Source organism: Ambystoma mexicanum, chromosome 5q, assembly GCF_040938575.1.
Source record: "Ambystoma mexicanum isolate Mex_15411 chromosome 5q, UKY_AmexF1_1, whole genome shotgun sequence".
NCBI lineage: Eukaryota > Metazoa > Chordata > Amphibia > Caudata > Ambystomatidae > Ambystoma > Ambystoma mexicanum.
Window position 1 is genome coordinate 779617494 of NC_090933.1, and position 25977 is coordinate 779643470.

Sequence of the window (25977 nt, forward strand, 5' to 3'; positions counted from 1 at the left end):
GCTGTCTCGGTACTGTGGGCAGGTCGAAAACCAGATTGTTGTGGGTGGAGGGCGTTTGACTCCTCCACATATGTCTGGAGTTGCATGGTGGCAATTTTGTCCATAATTTTGAGAATGAAATTGCAATTAGTTATGGGTCTAAGGTTGTTTGGGTCCCTTTGGTCCAGATTGGGTTTTTTTACCAGAGGGGTTACTGTAACCTTTTTGATGGCATCGGGCACTTTCTGATCTCTGAAGGAGGCATTTATGATCTTTGTCAAGGTCGGGGCGAATATGTCAATGTTATCCAGTATTATTTTGGGTGGGATGATATTCTCTGCACAAGTCGTAGGTTTCATTGTTGTCAGTACCTTGATCATGTCACTACTGTTGATCTCTGTGAATTTAAAGGTTTCAATACCTGGTGTTGAAATCTCGACTGGCAGGGTCTCTATCATTTGTTTGTTAGACAATGAGTTAATAATTGAATCCCTGGCTTTAGCAGTTTTATTGAAGAAGACGATCTGAGTAGTGTCGCATTCTTCTTGTGAGGGTAGGAAAGGAGGGGTGATAGCTTTTGGTTTTTCTATAGATTTGAGAATATTGAACAATTTGCTGGTGGAGTTGGCTGCTGTAGAGATCTGTTCATTATAGAAGTTTTTTTTGGCCATGATTATCATGTGTTTGTATTTTGTTTCACTTTCTTTCCAAAGGGCTTTATTGGTTGACGAGGGGTCTTTTAGCCAAGCATTTTCTCTGTTTCGTTTATCTCTTTTTTGTTCTGCTAGTTCTTTGGAGAACCATTGTTGGTTCTTTTGGATAGATCTGGTTGACTTGGTTTGGAGGGGAGCTACTTGGTCTATAAGTTTATCGAGGTGACTAAGTAAATTTACTAGCATGGTTTCACAGGTGTCATTCTCAGCTTGCTTTTTTCCAACCTCAGCCAAGCAGTGTATGAGATGGTTCCTGTCGATGTTTTTGTAGTTTCGATAGGTCGAGAGAATGGGGCTGTTGGGGGTTTTAGGTTTAGGAAGGGGTAGGCTGATGTGAAAGGATATGCTGTGCTGGTCAGCCATATGCATGCTTCCGTCTTAAACTCTCGTGTTTCTAGATTGTTTGAGATGACCGAGTCAAGAAGGTGACCGTTGAAAAATATTATTGAAAAAAGAAATGGTTTCTTTTTGAAGTCACTCTGACTTCATAAAGAAATTATTTCCGTTAAGGACCAAACCATAACAGAAATATTTCTTTATGAAGGCAGAGTGACTTTAAAATTAATCTATGGGCCTCATTATAAGTGCGCTGGTCCGGTAACAACGGTGCCGGTACCGACACACTACAGATCTGCCTGCCGGAGTGGCTGTGCCCAGCAGGTCTGACCCTGCTGTGGCACAGCGGCCATGGTAGGCAGACTGTAACAGAGGCACTGGCACCATTATTAACGCTGGTGGTGCCTCTGTGCTCCCCATTCCCATAGAGTTCTGTGGGACTCTGTGGGAATGGGGAGTAACAGAATTGCCGGCACCTGACTTCCCGGCCGCCAGGGTTGTAATACCTCAGTGTTACCGGGAAGTCAGGTGGCAGTAATTTTTTTCGTGTTTGGCAGCAAGCCGCCAGTATCACCAGACCCGTAATGAGGCCCTATTTCTTTTTGAAGTCATAGGGCTGCTACCACCACATGACAGGGAGGCCTCCAGCCCGGGGTCTTCCATGTCATGGGGTGGAGGGAGCCCTCGGATTTCTAAAAGAAAGTTTCTTTTTGTAATCACTCTGCCTTCATAAAGAAGTTATTTCTGTTACAGAAATGATTTCTCTATGCATACAGAGTGAATCCAAAAAGAAAAAGAAAAAAAAAGAAAAATTGAAAAAATATATATTTTTTTCATTTTTTTTTCTCCAAGTTGGTCCCCCTTCCAGGACATGAGCTATCGAGCCCCCGTTACGCCAGTGTCACGGAGTATTATTCAGCTTTGTTCTCCTCAGAATCCCCAAATTGGGACTTTGAGGTGGCCTACTTAAGATCATGCCTGTTGCAAACACTAGATCAAAGTGAAAGAGATGCCCTGGAGGTAGAGATCACAGCGGACGAGGTTCGGGCTCCGATCCGATCCCTACCACCGAAAAAAGCCCCCGGCCCTGAGGGCTTCCCAGCGATGTTCTATAAAACATTTCAAGATACCCAGGTCTAGACGATGACATCTCTCTTCAACTGCTTCTCTACCTCGGGGCATATCTCCCGGACCATGGAAGAGGCGAAAGTAGTCATTTATCCCAAACCTAATAAGGACAAAACCAAGTGTAGCTCGTACCGCCCTATTGCGTTAATAAACTAAGACGGCAAGATTTTTACTAAAATATTGGCTTCCAGGCTGGACAAATTAACTTTGGGGCTGATTCACTGAGATCAGGCAGGCTTTATCAGGGGAAGACAAACGTTTGATAACATAAGATGAATATGCCACCTGATAGAAAAAACAAACAAGACCGGCCTTGAGGCTTTGGATGCAGAGAAGGCCTTCGACCTCGTAGAATGGTCATTCTTGTTTCTCACTATGGAGGCCATGGGGTTCGGTCCGGTCTTCCTCCGCCTGGTTAGGGCCAGCTATGGCACTCCAATTATAGGGCGAGCCATAAACAGGCACATATCTCAGGAGATACGGGTAACCAGGGTTACCAAACAGGGCTGCCCCTTGTCCCCAGTGCTGTACGTGGTATATTAAGAACCCTTTTTAGCCAAGATTAGACAAGAGACTGGGATATAAGGGGTTCCATTCGGGGGGGGGCGGAGAACATAAGGTGATGGTCTTTGTGGACGACCTACTGGTAAAGCTGATGGATGTAAACTTCTCACTCCCGAGGTTAACGTCACATCTGGGGGAATTTGGCAAAGTGGCAGGACTGAAGATTAATAACCAAAAATTGGAGCTAATGGTCTTACAGGGCGGTGAGCCCACAACCACTGACTCACTAGAAACTGGGCAATTTGTGCGATCAGTATGAAGCCTTTGATATTTGGGGTCTCGATTACACACTCCTTAGATAATATGTACCGAGCAAATTACCCCTACTTGTTAGATTCGGTAAAGACATGGCTGGACTAGCGCGGCCTCCCTTAATATGGCATGGATGGCTGGATCAATGTCATTAAAATGATAGTACTACCCAGAGTACTGTACTACTTTCAGGCTTGCCCCTTAGCGGTCCATCAGAATTTCTTTAGGACCCTAAATAAATTGGTGGGAAATTTCATTTGGCAAGGGAAAAGGCCCTGTGTGGCATGGAAAGTCATGACGGCTCCAGTAGGAGATGGGGGGATAGGGGTCCCGAATCTCCATGTATATTACCAAGCAGCCCAGCTACGGGTTATATGAGAATGGTTTAGCGGGAACCCAGATGATATGGCGAAGGATGGATGGGATGGTGGTGGGCAGACCCCTTGATGAAGTCCTGTGGTATCATAAAGCGGATAGACCCCCCAATATGTACAGAACCCAGATAATGGCTCTGGTTGGTGACACATGTGATGCCATGGTCAAGAGAACAGGTATCGTAACATATCTGTCCCTGTTTACTCCCTTGTTGCGCAACCCCCAGTTTACTCCGGGGTAGGAGAAAGGTGCATTCACCAGGTGGGAAGAAGCAGGCTGTCTACGAGCGAGGGATATGACGGAAGGGCAGGAGGTCATGCCGTTCCACCAATGCAAGCAATCCATAGGGTTGCGGGAGGAGGATAGGCTTCGATATGCACAGCTGAGACATTGGTTATTAGCGCCGGGCAAGAAACAAATGATAACTAGGTAATTCACACCACTGGAAAAATACTTATTGATAAGCTCTGGAGATCTCCACATGATATGTAAAATGTATAAAATGGTTTCCATACCCGTGGACCTAAATGAAACAATGGGCAAACATATTACCCCTTCCAATCTCTGAGGAACAATGGTGGGAAGTGTGGCAGAGGATCCCAAAACTAATGAGGCGGGGTTAAAGATCCGGGAAATGTGGACTGGGTGTTAGTACAGTGGCATCTAACCCTGGAGAAACTGCATAGACTCTACCCCTCGACACCTCAGGTATGCTGGCGAGGTATCAATGAGGTAGGCACATGGCTACATGTTTGGTGGACATGCCCGATACTGAAACTGTTTTGGGACTCTGTGAATTGTGCACTGAAAGCTATATTCGGTCCACAAATTCGAAGAGAGTGTGAGGAAGCTTTGCTGAGTCTGCGCTATGTACCAGACATACTCTCCACTAAACCTCAGAGGAAAGCATACATGATCCAGAGTATAGCTGCTCTTTCTTTGATAGCGCAAAAATGGAAACAAGCTGTGATCCCCACTGAACAAGAATGGATAGCCAACATTTGGCAGTACACTTCATTAGAATGGGTGACCTACACTATCCAGGGTGATTACGCCAAATTTAATAAGTGAAGGGGCTGGGATTGTTAATGTTCTAAAATGCTCATATGCCAATAAAAACAATGTTTGTATAAAAAAGGTCATTTCTAAATAAAAGGCATTCATGGATAGAGATACGCATTCGTGCAAAAACTGAAGCATTCTTTATATCTAGCTGGGAGGGGTTCCCATGCCACAAGATGTTCAGTTAGCAAGGGAACACTCTGAGTTTTTCTTATATGTGGCATACTTTTATAGAATAAAGACATTACACAACAGTTCTGTTCTAATATGAACCTCACAATATGATACGCCAGATTTCTATAAGCAAAGTGCATTGCCTGTTTTCATTGGGCATAAAGGTTTCCTGATTTCTTCTTGCAATGACCTCATCCTATGCTAGCCAGCACAACACATGTTTTCCCCCTTTTCACTAAATCAAAAGTCATGTTTCACGAACTTTAAAAACTGGATAAAAGCAGTTCTGAGATAACGTGAGCCTCCGTCATCCTGTCAAGGACATACTGTTCCTAGCTTACTGCCAACATTTAGGGCCCCATCACGAGTTGGGCGTTATCTGGGCGCAATTAGCATTGAGCAGTATTAGCATTGACGTCGGGACTAGTCGCGCATAAACTGCTGTATCACAAGTCAGCAGACACGTGCACACTTCCCCGGCGTTAACGCTAATACTGCTCGACCCATATAACGCTGGGAAGTGTGCTACCGCCTGAAATCCCATCGCAAATAGCGCTTGCGCCGCCGGAAGCCAACAACGCGTGCTGCAAGCAGGCACAGGAACCACGTCACCACCGGAATGGGAATCACTACAGCATCAATTTTGGAAATCACAATCCATTATAAATCGGAGCCCTGGCAGCCATCCAGAGCAGCTGAACACCCAGAATATCACTGGAGCATGCAAAGGGCAAGTCAGTCCAGGATCGGTTTTGTAAGCTGTAATGTACGTAGTCAGAGCTCAAGGTCAAGGTGGAGGAGGTGACAGGGTACTATGATGAGCTGTATGGGGCATGCCAGAAAAATTCTACCTCAAAGTGCTGCAACCACATGTGGGGCACCATCAGCCAGAAGGTTTCTGCTATCGGCTGTGTCCCCAGGGATGGGGAAGACTGCAGGAAGCCGTTCATGACATGCGGGTCCAGGGCATCTTAGCCCAGCACCGGAAATACTGCATGGCAATCAGAGGAGGATCACCACCAACACCACCACCGGATCTCAGGCCATGGGAGGAGCGCAGCATCAGCATTATCGACATGGCAGGGAGAGAGGGTGTGTGAGGAGCGTAGGCAAGCGCTGGCACCCAGAAGGCCGAAGGTGATTCGACCCCGCCCAGTGTTATGTAAACAGCCCACCACACCATCTCCCAGTGTGAATATCCATGAGCCAGGCATTGTGACTGAGTGCAGTGGGGGAGTCACCACAGGCACCCACAGCAGCACCCATGTGCCAGTGCACCTAGGCCACCCCTGCAGCCCAGAGCTGTGGGGAGGGCAGCCAAAGGACACGTCCAAGTGCCATGCAACACACAGTCATAGAGGGGGCACAGCAGCGCACCACTGCCAGCTGGCCGTGTGAATCAGATGCTTGCCAGACAAGAAATGCCTACACCAACAATGTACCTCTGCCATGTCACCACCGGGAAGCCACATTCCCAAGTGTGTCCTCCTCGCGCACCAGGCCCCATATATCCCAACCCACTGCAAAATGCAAACAGGCCACACCCGTGCATGAGTCCAACCGTGCCATGCAACCCCCCCTGTAAGTACTGCTGTGTATGCCAAAACACATGAGCGAATGTGACCTAATGCCATCCTCTATGTCCCCTACAGGCATGCAGGCATCTCCTGGGGCGTCCAGGGAGGATAAGGAAGTGGGGCCATCCCATTGAGCACCTACCCATGCCTCCACCAGCGCCCCGCGAAGGGGCAAACAGGGCACACCAAGGCGGAAGATCCATCCCACCACTCCACACTGCAGCAGTGCCAAGCCACCTCTAAGGGCACAACCCTCCAGGGCCACGCCAACACCAATGTCCCAACCCTCCAGGGCCACGCCAACACCAGCGGCCCAACCCTCCAGGGCCACGGCAACACCAGCGGCCCAACCCTCATGGGTCACGCCAGCACCAAGGGCCCAACCCACCAGGGCCGACCTGGAGGAGGCAGTTGAAGCGGCCCCAATAACAACCATCCAGGAGGAGGGAGGGTCAAGCAGCGACGATCAGCAGGCTTCTGCTTCCCTGACACCTGAAGACATGCATGTGCCGAAATTAGCACCCCACCGGAGAGCCATGACCGTGTGGAGGCACACAGCCCAAGGGCCGGGCACGTGCTATCGAGGACACACCCTCATATGCCTCATCATCAGGCAGCCCCACTAGGCAGGACAGCCCCCCCAGGCAGTGCAGTCCCCCCCAGCTAGTAAAGCACCCCCAGAGAAGATAGCGCCCCCCAGCCAGTACAGCACTCCCATGCAGGAGAGCCCCCCAAGCATCACAGCTTGGTCCTGTGGCCGCTGTGATGGTGCGACCGGACATGATAGAGGCACATCATCTAACAATTGAGGGCCATGCCAGAAGACACAATAGGCATGTGAAGGCCATCAGCCATGCTATCAGAGGTGTAACAAAGACCATGGCAAGGGACAATGCCCGCACGAGGAAGATGGTGGAGGCGTGGCATGCTCAGCATCCCTCACAGGGTTTGGGCAGAGGGTAAGGGAACTATGCGAGGGGCTCTCTGCATTTGCTGAACAAATGAGGGAAACCAATAACATACTCCGGCAGCAAATTCAACTGCCTGCCTACATCCCATCTACCTTCACCACCCACACCGAGGAGTCCCAACAGGGAACCCCACGGCAGAGGTCACAGCGCCGGCTGCTACAGCGCTCTCCCGAATCCAGTATACATGGAAAGTGGCCACGTACCCAGTGAATGGACTGTGCACTGTTGGCCTGAGGGGCTATCACATGGTCACATGGTTGGGTGGGAGTAAGGGGGTCTGTGTGCTGGGGAGTAGGTGGGGACGGGGTCTGTGTGCTGGTGAGTTGGGTGTGGATGGGGGAGGGAGTCTGTGTGCTGAGGAGATGGTTGTGGCTGGGGACAAGTGGGGTCTGTGTGCTGGGGAGTTGTGGTAGGTGGGGGGTCTGTGTCCTGGGGTGTTGGTGGTGGATGGGGGTCTGTGTGGTAGGGAGTTGGTTGTGGGTGGGGGATGGGGGACTGCGTGCTGGGGTGGGGTAGGGGTTATAACCATATAGATTAAAGCCCATTGAAAACTGAAAAAATGCAAGGACATTCATAATTGTGCACAAGTGATCTTTATTCATGTGCAGGTTGTGTATTGGGTCCAGTCGATGTGCTAAAAGAAAAAGAAATGATCTATCAGTGCCTTTCGGGCCAGCCTCCCCTCCATCACTGCACCCCTGTGTGTATCAGCCTTGGCTCCGGCCACATGGTCATCGTTATCATCATCCCCAAGGGGTTGCCTGTCTGCTTCGGAAAGTAGGGGCACATTCCACCGGAGGCAAATGTTGTGCAGCATTGAACATGTCAAAATAATTTTCCCAACTTTGTCCGGGGCATACATGAGGGCACCTCCAGTGCAATCTAGGCACCTGAATCATGCCTTTAAAAGTCCAAAAGTATATTTGATGCAGATGCGTGTCTGGCCGTGGGCATGTTATGCGTAGTCATGTGGTGTTTGTGGGTCACGTGCAGGGGTTATCAGCCACGTGAGTTGCGGGTATCCTGAGTAACCTGTATGGGAGGGAATGACAACATCAGGCATTTTTACCATGCATGGGTCTGCAGAATCAGAATATTTGGTCATTAGGCACCGTGGGCATTTTTGTGAGCAAGAGGGCCATGCACCCTGTGTTGTTAAGGTGGCTGTCCTGTGGCGCCTGATGGTTGAATGCATATGGATGACTGCTGTGGCACGGGGGGACACAGCACTACGGGTAAGAGGGTGTATGGTCCACTTTTCCTGTTTATGAATAGGCATGAACTCACATTGAATTGTACACCAGGAACGTTGTGTCCGGGGTTCCACCTGCACTACTCCATGGATATGTTTGGGCCAGTGGTGCATGGAGTAACACAGGATGGGGCTCCTGTTATGACTGGCTGATCAGGGGAACTAGGCATATGTCTTTTGATATGCCTGTATCACTAGATGCTGATTAATGATCATTACATCAACAATTTCGTTTTACAGTTGATACATGATTTTGTGTGCTTATGGGATACTCTCTCTGCGGAATGTATTTAAATGTTTACTCCTTGGGACTCATTTGACATAGTACTTTATGGGATAGGGAGTGGGGTCCTCTCTCTCTTTGGATTCCTATCTGGGGTCCTGGGTGGACTTGCTGTTGGGTGATGGGTGTTGTTCTGTACAGCAGCGCAATCAAGGCGCATTGCGGTTATTGTGGTCTGATGTGTTGTTGTGTTTGCAGCGGGGTGTGTCCATCACCATGTGTGGGTCCCGATGTGGTCGCAGTGTTCATGCGCCCTTGGATGCCCCCGTAAATGGTCCAGGTGCTGCACAGGTGCTGCCAGTTCTCTTGCCATGCAACGCTTCCTGTGGTTATCCCCCCCCTTTAGACTTGTGCTTAAACATGCATTTGTGGCAGGGATTGTACTCACCCACTAACCAGGTCCATTGTCCTCTGTGCCTCTCCGTGTATCTCCTTTGTGCCACCTCTAAGTTACTTGGCATCCATTTCCCAATGCACCTGCCTGGAATAAGAGCAGTATGGCTACCGCAATGGACACTGCTTTTAACTGATTTTTACAATGTTAGACAGGAGGGCGGGGTATGTGCCCTGCGTGACATGTTCACCTGTCCATCACCAGAGGGTGGTCTACTCTTCTTCACTCTTCTGAGCCCCCATTCTGTACTCGATCTGAGTGAGGGAATCATGCCCTGATGTGGCCCTTGCTATATTCGTTCTATGGGAGCGACACATGCACTGCTGTGGGTCATGATGCACCAGTTCTGTGGAAGAGAAGCTGACATTGCTGTGGCCTATGCTGTAACAAAGTGGAGTGAAGCTTGCACTGCTGTGGCTCATGACGTTCCTATTTGTGCGACTGAAGCTTGTACTGCTGTGGGCCAAGCTGTACCTATTCTGTGTGAGAGAAGCATACCCTGCTGTGGCCCTTGCTCTACTCAACTCTGTGGGAGTGAAGCCTGCACTGCTTTTGCCAATGCTCTAACTGTTAAGTTATGTTATTTTATACCATACTCCTCTGCCATTTGCATGACCTCCAGGTGTTCTGCCTGATCTAAAAGAGAAGTGTTGGGTGAGGTTAGTGGAGAGAGAGTCCAGTCAAATAACACTTGCATCTGGCATGTATTGGACATGGTAGAGGGAAGGAGCTAAGGAAAAAAAAATAGAACACTTCAAATGCAATTGAATCCCATGGTAACACGTGGTCTAGAGCATAACTATACATGAAAGCACACCCCTGTCCTTGATAATGAGGAACATTGTGATCTGAACCTCTATTATGTTTCAGTAGCTCACTTGAAAAACATCTTTCAATTCCATCATACCAGATGCAGGGGGATAACTGATTTTATTAACTTCTGCTGATGCATAGAGTGATACAATATGCACAAATACACAATACAATTTAGATATTATTTCATTTTTTACATAACTTTCAATCATCCAACCGTCAGTGCAATTAATTCCTTTTTTCCTATGTTTAGCCCTTAATGTCATAGATAAACTTTGTATCATACATGGTTTACGTTTTACTGCAGTCTTTTGCCATTGAACATATTGGTTTAGATACATTCCATTTGAAAACTCCTGAACATCGAACAGGACAATTCTTATATTATCATTATTATAAAAAGGATGATCTTTCAATAAGAGGAAAAGGGTATATACAATTTTAACATACATTATAACAAATACATGTTCCTCGGTCACATAGGATTTTCAATATTAGAACATCAGCTGCCTACTGAGGTTTCCACAGTTTCCACCAGTATCAGTATATAAGATTGTTCTTCATTCTTGCCTTGTTCAGGTTCCTGTGTTGATAAACAAGACTTTCAAAATCATTGGTACACAAGGGTCTCAAAACAGTTCAATATCCTGGAACTAATCCAGAAAGGCAGACACATCTTGTGCCTGAATTATAAAGGGTAATCTGTTTCTCAATGTTCATTAAAATTCAATATAAAATCTGAATAGGAAAAAGTTCACACAAAGAAATACCCATGAAAGAATGCAATCTGCATACAGCTCCCGCAAGCTACTTTCAAGTTAACACTATAAAATTGTTTAGAAGTTTGGGTGGAATTATTACTTTTCTTTAGTGAATGAATTGTTGTCAGGATCTTTTGGTAATTGTTTTTAATCTATATCATTTTCTGTTTGATATTTTGACCTATTAAAGGGTCCTAGATGAATAAAATTGCAGTGAGGCTTTATGTTTACCAAACCATCAAAAAAGATTCTGGAAACCACTACGGAAACATTGCTCAGTTGCGAAAGGACCATTCGTAAATAACAATTCCTTCTTTAATTTCAAATCCTTTGGGCCTCGTTTTAAGTTTGCCGGTATCCTGCTGATAATTCAGGTAAACTGACTGTTTCTGCTGCCTGATATCCCAGAATTTCAGGATATTAGAGGTGGTGGAAAGGGCAGTAAATCCCCATTCCATGGAGTCGGAGTTGATTGCTTGTATTACTGGCACCGTATAGTTTCTTGCCACTTGGACCAGTTTTTGGCTGGAGGTAAATCAGTGAGCCCCACTGGCAAACTTGGAGTTTTGCTGTGCGGTAAAAGTGCTGGTCATGGAATTACCAGCACTTTTCCTGCACTGCCAAACTTGTAATGAATCAGAAAAGGGCCCCTTCGTGTTTCGTTGTACATTATAGTCAAATGCTGTAGTCACCAGGAGAAGCTGATTGGCAAACAGGTATGCATGTTTCTTAAAGCTACAAAATACAGCCCTACATTTTGGTTTGAAACAATATAGAAAATTAATGTCTTTGGAATCTCAGGCTTTAACAAATCTCTCCCAAATGTGGCTGTCTTTTAACTCCATGTGGACCTGTGGAATTACATAAAATGGAAACAAAGTTAGTGTGCCTTTTTCTTGACATATTTGCCAACTTAAAATGCATTTGTTTTATTCATTTGGATATGATTTGTAGTTTCAAACATTGTCACTGATTGCTCTTTTTAGTAGATTCCCCACAAAATGTTGTTGATATAAGAAAAGGTGCACAATAATATCTTGGGACTAGTACAGCAATCAATTCTTCCCCAATGAAGTGAACATTGTGTAAAACCTGCAAAGAAAGAGCAATAATTTGACTTTTTAACACTCAAGAACAGTTCAAGGCAATGGAGTTCCCATTTCACTTAGTAAAAGTTTGATCCTCTTCTTAGATGAATATGCGCTTTACAGGAAAGGTTTCCATTGGAAACAATATAATTCCAACTCTTCTGTGAACTCAATATGATGGCGTTGCCATTCAATTTTAAAGTACATCATTTGAAAAGTCAAAAACTGTTCTCGTATTTTGGGAGGATTGGCGCGGACGTCTGTGTTTAAAAGAAGAAACGCTGATTATCTCTCAAATTCTCTACTTGCCACACTTGTAGCCTTGGGATGCATTATTCAAAACATTCACATAATACTCATTCAATGCATGACTAAAAAGCAAGGAAATGTTAAAATAGCTGCACCAGTAAAACTCTCCAAAACAGAAAATAACTTTCTTCGCCCTCCCTTTTGGAGTATATTCTATATCCCACCTTCAATACTGTTTTGAAACAAATGGCACGAGCACCCCCTGGTCAGAAGTCCATTAATTTAAAAAAGACCGCCTCTACTTGGTTCCTTTGCAGGAACACATGTTGTGTTTTTATAATGGACAAAGATATTATTGTTCACCACCATTTCATTATAGTTGAATCTTGGACGTATGCAATTTCTAAGTGGAAAGACATTTTGAAAATAACTCTGAAAATGCATGTCATTGTTGGTTTGGAATCACAGAGTAAGCTGCCACAGTCTTTCAAGGGAACATAGCTGTTTTACATACAGTAATGCTTGTATAGAAAAATATGTTAATGTAAATTACTAAATTATTATAGGTACAAAAATTCCAGCTGTTGCTATTTACTCTTCACTCTCAATGCCTGCATAAAGCTTCACAACTGCCCTAACACGATGGTCAAGACTTCCACAAAGTGTGGGTGTGAGAAATAACCATAGTTTACAGATTGCAAATGCGCCAGACATGTTCTACGTGAAAATATTGACTACAACATAAAGATTACAAAATGATATACGTTAAATATCTGCTGCCCATATTTTGCTTTGTAGATACCACACATTTGTTTTTTAGTGTACCATCTACCTAAAATAAAGAACACTTAATACCCCCACATATTCCTCATGGGGCACCCCAAAATCCCATTCCTTAGCACAGATGGGAGTAGCACCCTCAGTGACTCCAAAACTATACCACACATATTTATTCAGTGCTTATTTTTGTAGCTAGTTATTATTATCTGTCTATTTTTGTAGTCAATATTGTTTCAGTCAATGAGTCCTTTTTCACAAAGATGTGTACTGGAGAAAATCAGTGGATGCATGGGAGTATCCCACCTTTGCACCTGCTACCTCAGGCCTGATTCAGAAAGGCTGAAATGGAGAAAATATGAGGATGCATGATCTTCTTTGATATGCCCACAAGCAAATCTTTTTGAATCACAGATGCAGGTGAGCACCTAAAAGATATCAGGGCACCTCCAGATGTGTTCCAGTTGTAGGCCTTTCAAACAAAGTCTCAGGTAACAGGTGCAAAACTGAGATGCTCATGGGCATCCATCTCCTGATTTGCTCCAGTAGGAGTCTTTGTGAATTCAGTCCAATATGTTACCTGCTTCCTCACTGTGCAACATTTGTATTCATATATTTAAAGTGGGATCTGAGCACACAAAGGAAATGTGCAGTAGAAAGTGCCTGAAGGCATTAAAGGGAATGTATACATGAAGTTGGTCCACGTGTTGCAACCTCTTTTCTTCAATATTTCATCAGTGTACTGAAAAAAATTGCATTTTCTTTTTGAATAGGGCATATGCATGCATATCAATAGAAAATCATTATTAAAAGGTAAGCATTACAATTCAGTTGTTAATATGACATTTCTGAACAAATATTGCGGTTTTGTGTCAAAGAAGTAACACAACTGTCATTTTTCAGTGTTTGACACTCAAACTAAATAAAGAAGTTTTACATTGTCAGTACATTTGCTGAACAAACAAGGAGAAATGTTTACAGTTATTTGCCGATACCTTTACAATGCCTTTTCCGTCTGCTTCAGAGAGCTTTGTTTGCCAGAATTTCACTTAAAATGTAAAGTGGCCATCTAGAGAAATTAAACTCTAATGCCTTTTTCTGTCACTTTTCTTTTTTTGCTGGTCGCAAAACATGAGATTTAAATGTATGTAAACATCAAATTATACTGTATGCATAAGTATAAAATATATTTGAAAAACTACAATCCAGAATATTTCTTTCCGTGATCAGTGTCAGAAATACAAAGAGAAAGAAAACTATCAAAGTCAATTTAACAAGGAAATAACCTTTGTATGGAAGAAGTATATCACCATCATTGCTATATCAAATATAAACATGGTAAACCGTACATTAATTGTGTTTCAGGAAAAAATGCTTTTTACAAAAGGTCTTAGTAAATTATGTTTTTACTTTTCACCAACTGAGTGTCAGACGTTTTGCAACATTGCTGAAAATCTTGTATGCTGCTGGTAGTTAAGAGGACACATCAACCCTATGAACTATGTTATTGATGGGCAGATAAGCGATACATCTATAAAGAGGAGTACCAGAAACAATGCATAGCACCCATGCAAACTGTATTGTAAAATATATAGCAGCCCTGGAATATCGTGCATTCCATGCAAGTAAACAATAACAGTCTTGTTTGCGGTGGAGTGTGTGGCAGGTCAGAAGAAAGACAAAGACTATTATGTGACATATTTCAGGACGGTTTATTAAATAATCAGTGCAAAGCCTAACTTTCCCTATCACTATGGGTGGTTCTTGTGTATCTTACTGGCTAATGTGCTTGTCCGTCAATCTTGAGAGTCAAAGTAATAAAGTCCACTGTCCACAACTAACTTAACTGACCCTACCACTATGAGAACTAACTTAGATCAAGAGAATGACTCCCTTCTCTACAGGATACTTATAGTATCTTTCCATGACTCAGTATGGGATCTTTAGATATTCCTTTGTGACCTCCTTAATTAGTCTCTGTCATTTTTCAATAGAGCTTCTGAATATTCTTCTCTTTAAGTCTTTCTTTTCTTGTTTTCTTAATGCACATATCCTATTGTGTGTATTTCTCAATGCATTCAATGATTCCCTCTTAGATTATTATTGTTCAAATTACTAAGGTCTCTCTGACATGATATCTGTGGCACTCGTTCTGCCCTCCTTCATGGTATTATTCTTACTGGTTTCTCAGTTTTCTTGTTCAAGTGTTCAATGGTGTGCTCATTCTTGTCGTCCCAATTTAGGTTCACGTTACATATATTTTTTTTAACTGACATTTAATTTATTTCAAACCTTTGTTGTCATTCTCTGTTAACACTAATATACACATGTTTTTAAAGAATTAAAGAAAACTAAGAATGATATAGAAAAAGCTAGTGAAGATAAAATAAAAGTCAATTAAAACGACAATTAAATTACAGATCTCCGAGAACATTACAAAAGAAAAATTCAATGCCTGAGAAATATCTAGTGTGTTCATACTGAAGTTGTCATAGCAATGTCTTTTCAAAGTCATTTGAGCTTTTGGTTAATAATCTTTAAACTGTCTTCACTCGTGGAAATATGGATATGAGCTCGGGACACAATAGGATCAGGTGTTCAAGTGTTGCAACTGGTGCTTTGCAAAGTCTACATTCTCTAGTTCCATCAAGGCTCTACACCCCCCACCCCCGAGTGTAATATCTTATTGGTCGGTAGAAGGTTTAACCTGAAGCACAGGAAAACATCATGCAGTTCTGAGTTAGGAAATTTGCTTAAGTATTTCTGAAGGACATTTATTGGTCTTATATCGTGGTCTAGGTTTGCATATAGCTTGTATTGGAATTTTTCCAATTCTGCCTGTATCCAGTCCCATCCCCGTAATGTTTTCTGTGCTGCATCTAAAGTTTCTAATTTTATGTTGGTTTCAGCAAGGATTGCTTGGCAATGTTGGTACCATTGTTTCTGCCCACAGTCCATTTGATTTTGCTCCTTGCATATAAACATATAGAATTGGATTGGTGTCTAATGTATAATGAGTTTTCGGAATAGGGACAGGGACTTCCATGCAACCACTGAATAGATTGAAATTAGCCCCAGCTCGTGCCTTATTACACTGATAATCACACACTTTGGCAGATTTAGGATTTTGCTCCAGAACATTCCTTCCAATACCACCCATTCCTTCCACAGGAATCAGAAGGCGGTTTCGGCTCCATGTACAAGGATTGGGATAATCTTCTGTCTGTAGAATTTTGTAAGAGGTAATAAAGAAAATGTTCGTATCTTTTGTGTATTATGGCACCTTGAGTGGTCAAATTCTTCATTTTGGAACTTGGTTCTTCGATGCGTGGTTGGTCACATATGCTTTGGTTTATATCTACTCCAAGATATCGCATGTTACGAACTTGAGCCAGGGGTTTCTTTCCCAGATACCAGCTGAACTTTTCTTGTCTCTTTTTGCTACATGCCCGTTCTAAAACCATTATGCCAGATTTTGGGATGTTTATTTTTAGCCCATTTGTTTTGATGTATAGATCAAGTGCATTCAACTTTTTTTGGATGCCAATTGGTGTCTGGTCCATTATAACGAGATCATCCGCGTAGCGCATCCAGCTCACACTATTGCCGTTTATTTTTGGAGGGAAGGTGTCCACTTCTTCCAGCGTTTCTTTGAGATCGGATATAAACAATTTGAACAGTTCTGCTGCTAGTGGGCAGCCTTGTTTCAGTCCGCGGAAGGTTGGAATATTTTTACTTCATAAACCCTCATTATTTAATCTGATTTTAATAGGGGTATTTGAATGCAGGACCTATATTGGACCCAAGATGTGATTTGGGCATTTCCATTCAACCATTTTTCTTTTCATAAGAGAAAGCTCGGTCCAAACTATCGAAAGCTTGTGCTAGATCTATGGATGGAATGTATATTTTTTGCGCTCTCTTTGAGCAATCTTATCTTAAGGATATTCAATACAATATGAGCAAATTTAAGCAGCATCCGACTTCTTTAACAAAGCATGTTTGTCTTTTATCGTAGTGACCCGAGCACAATACCCACTCCTTGAGTCTTAGTAGAATAACAGATGCACATCTTTTCCCCAATACATCCAGTAACGCAATCGTGCTATAGTTCTTCGGGTCAGATCTTAGGCCTTTCTTAAAAATGGGGATCACAATAGCTGTATTCCAGGAGTCTGGTATTTTGTTTTTGGAAATGATCTCTTCAAATAGTGCCAAGCAGAAATCTGCTCATTCTTCGATGGCTTCTTTTAACATAAAGTTCGACAGTTCCTCTGTGCCAGGAGCATGGGAATTACTGGCTTTGCTGATTAGTGTGATGATCTCTTGCCTGTCATAATCAAGTTCCCATTTACTTTGTGATGATGGAATTTTGTGAGTAGTGGCGGATGCAGTTTCCCTAAATAGTGTACCAAAGAATTGCAACCAAACTTCCTCCTCTACTGCATTATTTTGCAAGGCTTTTTGATGTCCACCTATATCATTTAGCACTAACCTCAAGGATCTAGAGTTGTTGGATGCCAACATTTCCAGCATGTATTCTGCGTCGCTTTTGGGTAATGATCCATTTGTGTTTTTTTAGTCAATTTTTATATTTTTGTTTGCGTTTGTTGATCTGGCTTTTGATTAGGATTTGTTGTTGCAGTTTTAAATTTCTTAGATCTTGGTGCAATTCTCTTTTTTTCTATGATTTCTTGGTCGTATCTATGTCTCGACGGAAATTGTGTTTTTAGACCAGGTGTAATAGTCATGCTAAATTCGCTGAATAAAGGCAGGTAGTGTGGGCCCATTATATTTTCTTTTAGAGATTTTTGATAGTATTTGTTCACAAGCTGGATCATATGTGCTTTCATCCACAGCTTCATTCTACCTGGGCCCACTTCAATGTTTTTTGTCCAGCTTTCTCGTTTTCCTGAAGCGGGAGACACAGGTATAATTTCACCAGATCATGATTACTGTAAGTTGTTTTGATTATTCTTAGTGATTTTATCAGATGGTGCACATTACTGGACATGTTGACGATTGGTTCCCTGTTCGCCATGTTGGGGCTGCTGGTTTGTCTCCTATAGTTGGACCATTCAGGAGGTGCAAGTCTCGCTCTTTGGTTTCTCTCATCCATTTGTCCACTCATTAGAGATTCTTGTTCATATTCTTTTTGTTTCCTTTTTCTTGCATTAAGAAGGTATTTGAGGCAGTTCATGTTTAGATCGACACAGAGAATTAGCATGGCATCATGATATTGAATTCTACAGCTATTCACTGTCGTCATTGTTTCATTAACAAAACATTCATCTTGCCACATCGGCTTCCTGTAGCAGTTTAAAATTATAATGAATGGTGATGCATAATCTTTCGCTTTCTTAGCCTCCAATACCGCTAATTGCATGAAATGATTTGAATTCCTTTTTTCAACAATCTTAAAGTCTATCCGAGCTTTTATCTGTGTTATAAGGTCAGATGATGGTCTTACTTGTTGATTTTTCTTTGCAGGATTTATCAATCGTGTGTAACCTTCCCAGAGTGGCGGCATGTTTCTTGGAGACACAGAACGTCAAATGCTTCTAGGTTTGCACACTCTTTGTTGAAGAGGTGCTTGAAGCCTCATGTGTTCCAGCTTCTGATTTTGAATATTTCTTCAGTCTTTAATTCTGGGCAATATTGCGTTTTGGAATTTAGGGCTTTGGATAACCATTTCCAATTAGTCTCAGTAGATGTTTGTATATTTTTCACAGACTGCAAGCTTATTTCTTTTGCGCTCTTGACGGTTCTTAATAGTAATTTTCATGGGGATTAAAGGAACTTTGCTCTGGGCTTTGCATTATGTGGGGCCTCAAACAGCAGGTCTATATATAGTTGGATTTGTAGTGAATTGGTCTAGCTTCTCGGGGGTTCTTGTGGCGATACTCAGTATTTTCATAGTTGGTTGCGCTAGTTGTTCATCAGCTCTTTGGAACGTTGATGATTGGGAGTTTAGCTCCTTTATGTCAAAACCTTATGGCCAGAACGATCCAGCTTCTTCAAGGAGCAGGGATCGTATAATTGAGTCTATACGCAGACAAGCGCAATCTAATTGATTGTCAAGTGGAAATTCGATTGCTGCTATCTAACGAGACTCTAGACTACGCAACCTCGGTATGAGCTTGTACAGTCTGAAAACATTTGCGCGGTTGAGCATCAGACCATCATTTAATGGAAGGAGACGTAGCAGATAGACGCACAGTTTTTTGTTAACGTGGAATTCCAGAGTCTCTTTTGTCCTGGCTGTTTCTCTCTACTTTTCTGTATTCAAATACAGATCTGTATTCTAAGCTGTCAGTTGATTTCATATCCTTGAATACTGTTTAGTTGGTGTCATTTTTTAGGCCATTTGTGTGCTTACATTATTTTCAATTAGTAAGTAGTCCTCATGGCGGTTCGTTGAACATGTATTCGTATTGGTTGAGTCTAGCAGAAGTTGGTTTTTACCAGTTTCATGGTTACACACAATTCTTTTATGACTTTCTTCTAGCATCAGGAACTCAGTGTTCTCTGCAGATTTGGTGGATATGTCAATCTTTGAATTTCTCACTGCCCTTGGAGCGTTCAGACATCTGGTCGGAGATGGAATCTTTGTAGCTTCTAATGGAATCACTAAGTGAATCATTTCGCCATTTCCGGGAGCTTCTTTGTAGAAAGATATTTCTACAATCTTTGCATCACTGTTGTATTGACCTGAATTTTGAGAAGGTACCAATTGGGGCTCTTCAGCTGTACTACAAGTGGAGATTGTTTTGATTCTCTGCAGTTTTGTTCTTTTCTCGAGTCGTATTTGCCAGCAGTGCAGTCTCTTGTTTTGGTAGGACAGACTTTAGATTTCAGATAAAGCCATGGGCTCCACCTACTTTGCTCACTTGTTTTGCTGGTATATTTGGGGATTTTTATGTTTGTAAACGAGTGTTGTTTTCGGGCCATTTGTTTCTTTTCCTTTCGGAGCTTGGTTGTGTGTTCGTCACTGGTGAACAAGACATTGCAGAGGTTGAGGCTGTCAATTGGATCTTGCCACCTTGTGTTTCAGCTGCTCTTGATCTTTGGGCTGGTCTCCTGTGTCTGTATTGGTCACTGGAGACATTAACATCATTGTAGAGAGGGGTTGATGCTCTTTTGTCCAGCTGATAGTGAGTTATTACAGGGGGGTATTGTAGTTTCCATTGTATTGGAGATTCCGTCTATCTCACCAGTAAAAATATTTGGATTTGTTGTGGACATTGATGTGGGCAGACTGCTGTTTGGTCTTATTATAACCTCGGGATCTAGGTGAGCTCTTTTTGTTGATCCTTTCCCCATTTCAAGAGTTGCTTTGCTACATCGAGCTGGATCTTTTTGTCTGTGCCAATATCTCTCATACGGTCGCATAACAGCTTTTGTAGCAGGCTGTCTGATTCTGTTTCCCGATGAAGTCTTTGTTGAAGAGTGGTTATGAATATGTCCATATGGATCAGTTTGGTATGAGCGATGGCTAGCAGCGTCGTCTGGTCTTTTAAAACTTTCTTGAATCGATTCATATATTTTAAGGAATGGGTTCATCGCAATTGTTAAAGCTGACATTAGATTACATTGCGTTAGCAAAGGTTTCATTTTTTTTCGCGATCCTTGACGATAGTATCTTTGACCACGTCTTTTTTGTGACACGGTATTAAATTGGGCACTTTTACGAGTACTTGTGGAGTTTGCAGGGGAATCAGAGTCCCTTGTAGTTTCTATATTATCTATTGCAATTGATTGGTGGTATTGAGATTGCAAAGGCCGTTCGCTAGGCCTCTATATAGTGGATCGCGTGGCAGAGCTCTTATTTTGCATCACTGTTGAATTGCTCCTGATCATTTTTTCCTGCAGGTTTTGTGGTGCATCCGTGCTGAAGGCGGATAAATGAGGTGAGTTGGTATCAATCGGTAAGTCACATTCATTTAAGGGAACATGAGCCTCAAAAACAAAAGGTATATATTTTAGCTGAAATAAAGAGTTCCATGTCACCAGATTGTGTTTTGTCATTTGCTTATGAGTAGTTTTTGGTGTAGAAGATTAATGATCAGAGAAAACTTTTATATTGCCTCTCACATCGCACACAGCAGTTGGGACAGGACTACTTTCATTATCATGTTCTTGCTCTAGTGTTCCTTTTCACGAGTGCCATCATCCGTCTTCGAGTATGTTTTTCTTGGGAAGGTATTACTACTGGTAGTAGGTTTAAAAGACTCTGCTATGGAGCGTTCGGGGGTTGCTAAAGTTTGCTTCGCCCATGTTTCTGCTCGGGTTAGGCTTCTTTTACTTTTCTGTCTCTTTGACAGATGCGTTGCAGAGCGTATTTTTTCCGGAAGATACAATCGCCAGACCAACCCTCGAAAGTGCGGTCTCCTTGTGTGCATCTGCTAATTTTTTTCCATTGTAGCAGAATCATTCAGGCTTGTGTGTTCCGGTGGGCGGGTCTCTGCTGACCTCAGTTAGGGGCTTAGTAAGGGGCTCGCCTGCAAGCTATGTATCTGGGAGCGAGCTGGCAATTCATTTCGGGACCACATCGTTGTTATGGCTAACAGGTATTACGCCAATGCCACTAAGGGGGAAGGAGGTGTGTCATTAATGGTGGGAGTGCAAGGGTGGAGGGTTAATTGTGTGTTTCTTTGTAATGGGTGGTGAGCCACTTTATTTGTAATTCAGGGATGTAACAGTGTCTCGGTTTCAGGAACTGACATCATCCTATTTTTCAACTCACTGTGTCTTTTGAAAGTCCTGGCATGGCTGTGTGTGTGCTGGGAGTTAAGCGTGTTGCTCGGCTCTTGAAGGTCACCATGTTTAGGCATGGCCGGAGCACCAGAGCGCTGCGAACAACTCCAACAGCCACTCTACACCACTCCGGGCCGCTTCACGGGGTGGAAGACATTTTTAAGTGAATGCTCCTCCTCCAACCAAGCAGTAGTGAAAACAGACTGTGAAGAAAGACTGTGCAGTAAGGACCACAGTACAAACAGCCACTCTCTGCCACTCCACGGGGTGGAAGCGGTTTTTAGGTGAATGCTCCTCCTCCAACCAAGCAGCAGTGAAAAGAGACTGTGAAGACAAACTGTGCACTAAGGAACACAGCACAAACAGCCACTCTGTGCCACTCTGCCATACTTTTACCTTCTCCTAGGGAATCACAATCACTGAGTCCCTCACTCGATTCATATGAATAAATAAATAAAATTCAGGTTCATAATAACGTATTCTTCTATGTTATTCAACTTTGTCTCACGTGGTTGTAAGGTTAACTTACTTTCAATGTTAATACTGAGATGAGGAGGCTGTGTAATATAATGATCCTCCCTTTAGCCACCCACGACTCCCATACTCCCGGTTACCTTCTTCTCCGGTGGAGTACGTGTCAGGCTCCTCAGAATCCTTCTTGCTTGGCTTCAGTCGCCACTGTCTGTCCCTCACCTGCATCCGCTTTCTCTCTGCGTCTCCTCTCTCTCTGGTCTCTCATCAGGAGTGGATTGGCCTAATGGCAACTCTGGAGATTTCCTGGTAGGCCTCAGCACCTTGGGCCTCTTTTGTGTGATATCCTATTTTATTTCCACATTTTCTCATAGTAAAAGCGTTGGGCTTGCTGAACATGTTTAATATGGGGCCACTTTGAACATTATTTTCAGGGCCTCTTGTGGTTCCTAGTCTGCTTCTGCCTATCATCCGTTCGTAGCTCTCTGGTGCACGAATGTGATACTGGGCACCTTGCTGCTTCCAATATGTGGGGGTATCGGCAAAGTTTGCTGGACAACGCTGCAGCTCTGGCATTCTGTTTTCCACTGGTAAGCAATTTTGAAACTCTGGACCTCATTAGGACCCAGGCGTTAAGGGGTTAACGGCGCCGTAAAAAGGTGTCGGCGCCGTTAAACCCTTAACGCCTTACTACGAGGTCCCTTTGCGGGACCCGACCTTAACGGCTGGTCTAGACCACAAAGGTACCGTACTTACCGCCTTCCCCATTCCCATTATGCCCTATGGGGCAAAAATGGGAATGGGGAAGGGCCATGGTGGCATGGGGAATTACCGCCCTGCCAACCTTGGAATGGGGTGGTAATTCCCCATTCCGCCATGGTGGACTCCGGCATCGACCATGGTGCTAGTAGCACCATGGTTTTCCGCCGGAGTCCTAATGAGGGCCTCAGACTTTCAGACTTCTGCCTCCTGCAGGTGTTGTGCAGCTCAGGATATCCCCGGGCTGACGTCTGCTTTCCCTCTCTCTCTTTGTTCTACTTGTCTCAGTAGATTGGTTATTTGGTATTAAAGGGACATATTCCTTTTCAGTAATATAATGATATCCATATAGAGTTTCATCGTCCCAGTTGTGCTGGAAAAGTATTTCAGATGTTTGAGACCATCCTAGGTATGCCATCGTGTGTACAGGTTCAGATAAATCCTCACAGGAATGGGAGTCATTGTCCCCAAAGGGGGAGTCTCTCCTGTGAGGTCCCACTTGCCTCTATCCCTAGGGAGGGTATTTTTGAGTGGGGTCACCTCCCTAGCCGCACAGGGAGGTGGTGGGGGCTGCCCGTTTGGGGAGAAGGGATTAATTCCATCGATTTGTCACAAGTGCCAAACCTGAAAACTGGTACAAAAACAAATATCACAAAAACATGGCACAGCAGTGATTGTGGAAATTTGAACAAAATCTGTAGGGTATATTTATCCAGGGTAGCCTACACTATGAGTTAATACATGATACTTCTAAATTAGTCATCTACACCAGAAACAGCGGCCAAACCCACATCGCAGAATAAATCTGTTAATGGATACCCTATAATGCCACAGATTCCAAAAACAGAGTTCTAGTTGGAAGAAATTGATTAGTGTAGGTATGAGAACTAAGGTCTCCTGGGTTGGGGTTTCCACTTGTGTGAATTTCACCTGAACAGTTTGATTTTCACAGAATGTTTTTGGTCAGAGAGAGTGAATTCCAAAACAACCCTTTTTGAACTGAATCTGAAGTTCAAGTTAGCCTATAACTCACCTAAAGAATTCCTCTGGAATAATACGTTATGAAGCAACAGGATACATCTTACTGCTAGGTTTAGAGTATAAGACATATTAGCAGACGCCGAAGCTATAGAAAGGACGTCTGTTGCTTAAGAAAGGATTCAATTGTGCACACAATCGAAATGAACACCCATGTAAGTACAGTTATAAACCACTATTTCTGGTATATCTTCACTTAACCAACTTGATAGCCATGGTACAGAACTTGCACAATGATGATGTGGTTTATATGTACATATTTACACCCGCATTTCACTGTCCAATAAACATTCAACTGAAAGTCCCAGCATCAATAAGAAACCGAAGAGAATTGAAGCTCACCATCAGTGCCATCGTGCAAGAAGACTAATTCTGTGTGGCTGTACTAACTTAATTAATAATGTTTATCTGTTTTAATGCGTAGAATACAGTTCAATTTTTTTACTATTATGTTTAAAAGTCAGGCTTTATGCTCACTCGTTCATTCATTTAAGACTGGAAGATGCAAATGAGGTTATCACACAGAATAAGAAGTAGAGCATAGCCAAGTGTTCCAGGAGGTTTGTTAGGTTACAAGTAGCATGTACGGAATCCACAAAGTGTCCGTCATGCTGTTGAGGAAATGCAATTTAGTAACATAGTGCATTCAAATGAGAATGTTAAAAAGCCAACTAGGAGCCACAGAGGGGACTACAGGAGATGCTGTACATCCATTCCATAGGCTTCACCACCACTCCAAATTCAGACCGGGAGTCATAGGAAGACAGGAGACAGCAATAGAGTGTCTATGGGGTTTCTTTTGCGGCTCTCACAGCTTCACTCTCCCCACAACGTTGGGTCCCTGCTCTCCAACCACAACTCCCTCTCATCCTTGCCCTCTTGTGTGCAGCGCGTACCTAAGGATCTTTTCTCTACCATCATTGTCCTCTTGCATACCTCCCCGCTGCTCCGCCATGAGCTTGTTCCTCCACCAAACATCCAGCTTAATATACGATCTTGCTTCTCTTCCTGAATGCTTCCCCTTTGGTGTTCTTAAACTTCTCTTCTTCACTACCATCTAGCAACTTCGCCTTCAAATCCTTGTTCTTCTGCCGAGATTCGCCCTCATTTTTCTCTATCACTGCCTCTGGCACCTTTTATTTAAAAGGGTACATTGACACCAGCAAAGAAAGAAGAAATATAAAATGTGTTTTGTGTGAATCGGTGTAGGCAAACACAAAGGTTGACCACTTATGTGTTGATATGGTTCATTATGGAATTTTGTCGGTGCACAGTGTGCCTTAATTATTAAATGTCTTTTTCCCCAAAGCTACAGGTTATACAATATTAGAGAATAACAAAAGGTATCTGTCTCATGTGCAATGTAGGAATATCTTTTTTGTCAGTGTTAGGGCATAATTACGTTTTAGGGGTTCTGCTGTCCCATTATATGGGACCCCTAAACTTTGTGCTTTTTCCTGTATGCTTTCCTGGCTACTTGATCGTATTATTGTGGTTAGAGGGACTTCTACTGAAGTTCGCTTGCCACTGCAACCTTTTTTTTTATATTCGGTCATATGGTGGTCCTATGGCTCTAATGACATGGGTGCGCTTTCAGAACCCTATTTTGGCCTCAGGATGATTATGTCGCCCTACAATTGTGTTGACTGGTGGCAGTTGTTACTTAGTTTTGTCTTCATCAAGGGTGCCTCCAGTTTTAGTGCATTACTAGCCTACTGTACCAGTGTGGTAGCCTCTTGGTACTAATGAACGTTTTGAAATGCTACTCCCAGCCATTTCCTAGTCTGTGGGGAACAGGAGGCAGGCCCAAAATAGCAATTGTGTAAAATGTGCAGGTATGGGTTATTCTGAGCCTAGCCTATATCCTCTAGAGTGGGATGGTCTGGTTTAGATTGGTCCCCTGCACCAGAAAGCCCCAGTACACATCCAGTACTGTGTGGGTGAACCCGTGTGATTGGTGGGTTTTAGGGCCAGCCGGATTGGCTTGCTGCTAAAACCTTTGTGTGTCTGTCTGGTTGTGTGAATGTAGGGGTGGGTTTGGCTAGCCCACAGGCGAATGTGCATATCTAAGGGAGACCTGTTTATTCCTTAGATCAGTGAATTATTACCTGAATCGCTGGAGAATCTGCCACTAATATGAGCTACTGAATTTTGCTGGACCAGGTGTGGCCATACTGTCTGGGCTCTGTGTCCTTTGTTGTAGC

General features: G+C 43.4%; 1 protein-coding gene and 1 long non-coding RNA gene across 2 annotated transcripts in view; one reads left to right on the forward strand and one right to left on the reverse strand.

The window, feature by feature from the left end:
* The window catches only part of LOC138497659 (uncharacterized), a 286656-nt gene that overhangs the window by 219001 nt on the left and 41678 nt on the right, over positions 1 to 25977 (forward strand). The window lies entirely within an intron of this gene.
* ZNF704 (zinc finger protein 704) overlaps positions 9972 to 25977 on the reverse strand; it is a 901792-nt gene continuing 885786 nt past the window's right edge. The window contains exon 10 of the mRNA XM_069621254.1: positions 9972 to 11485. Within this exon, the coding sequence (XP_069477355.1) occupies positions 11470 to 11485 (16 nt within the window). The 3' untranslated portion in view covers positions 9972 to 11469. The remainder of the gene's footprint in view (positions 11486 to 25977) is intronic.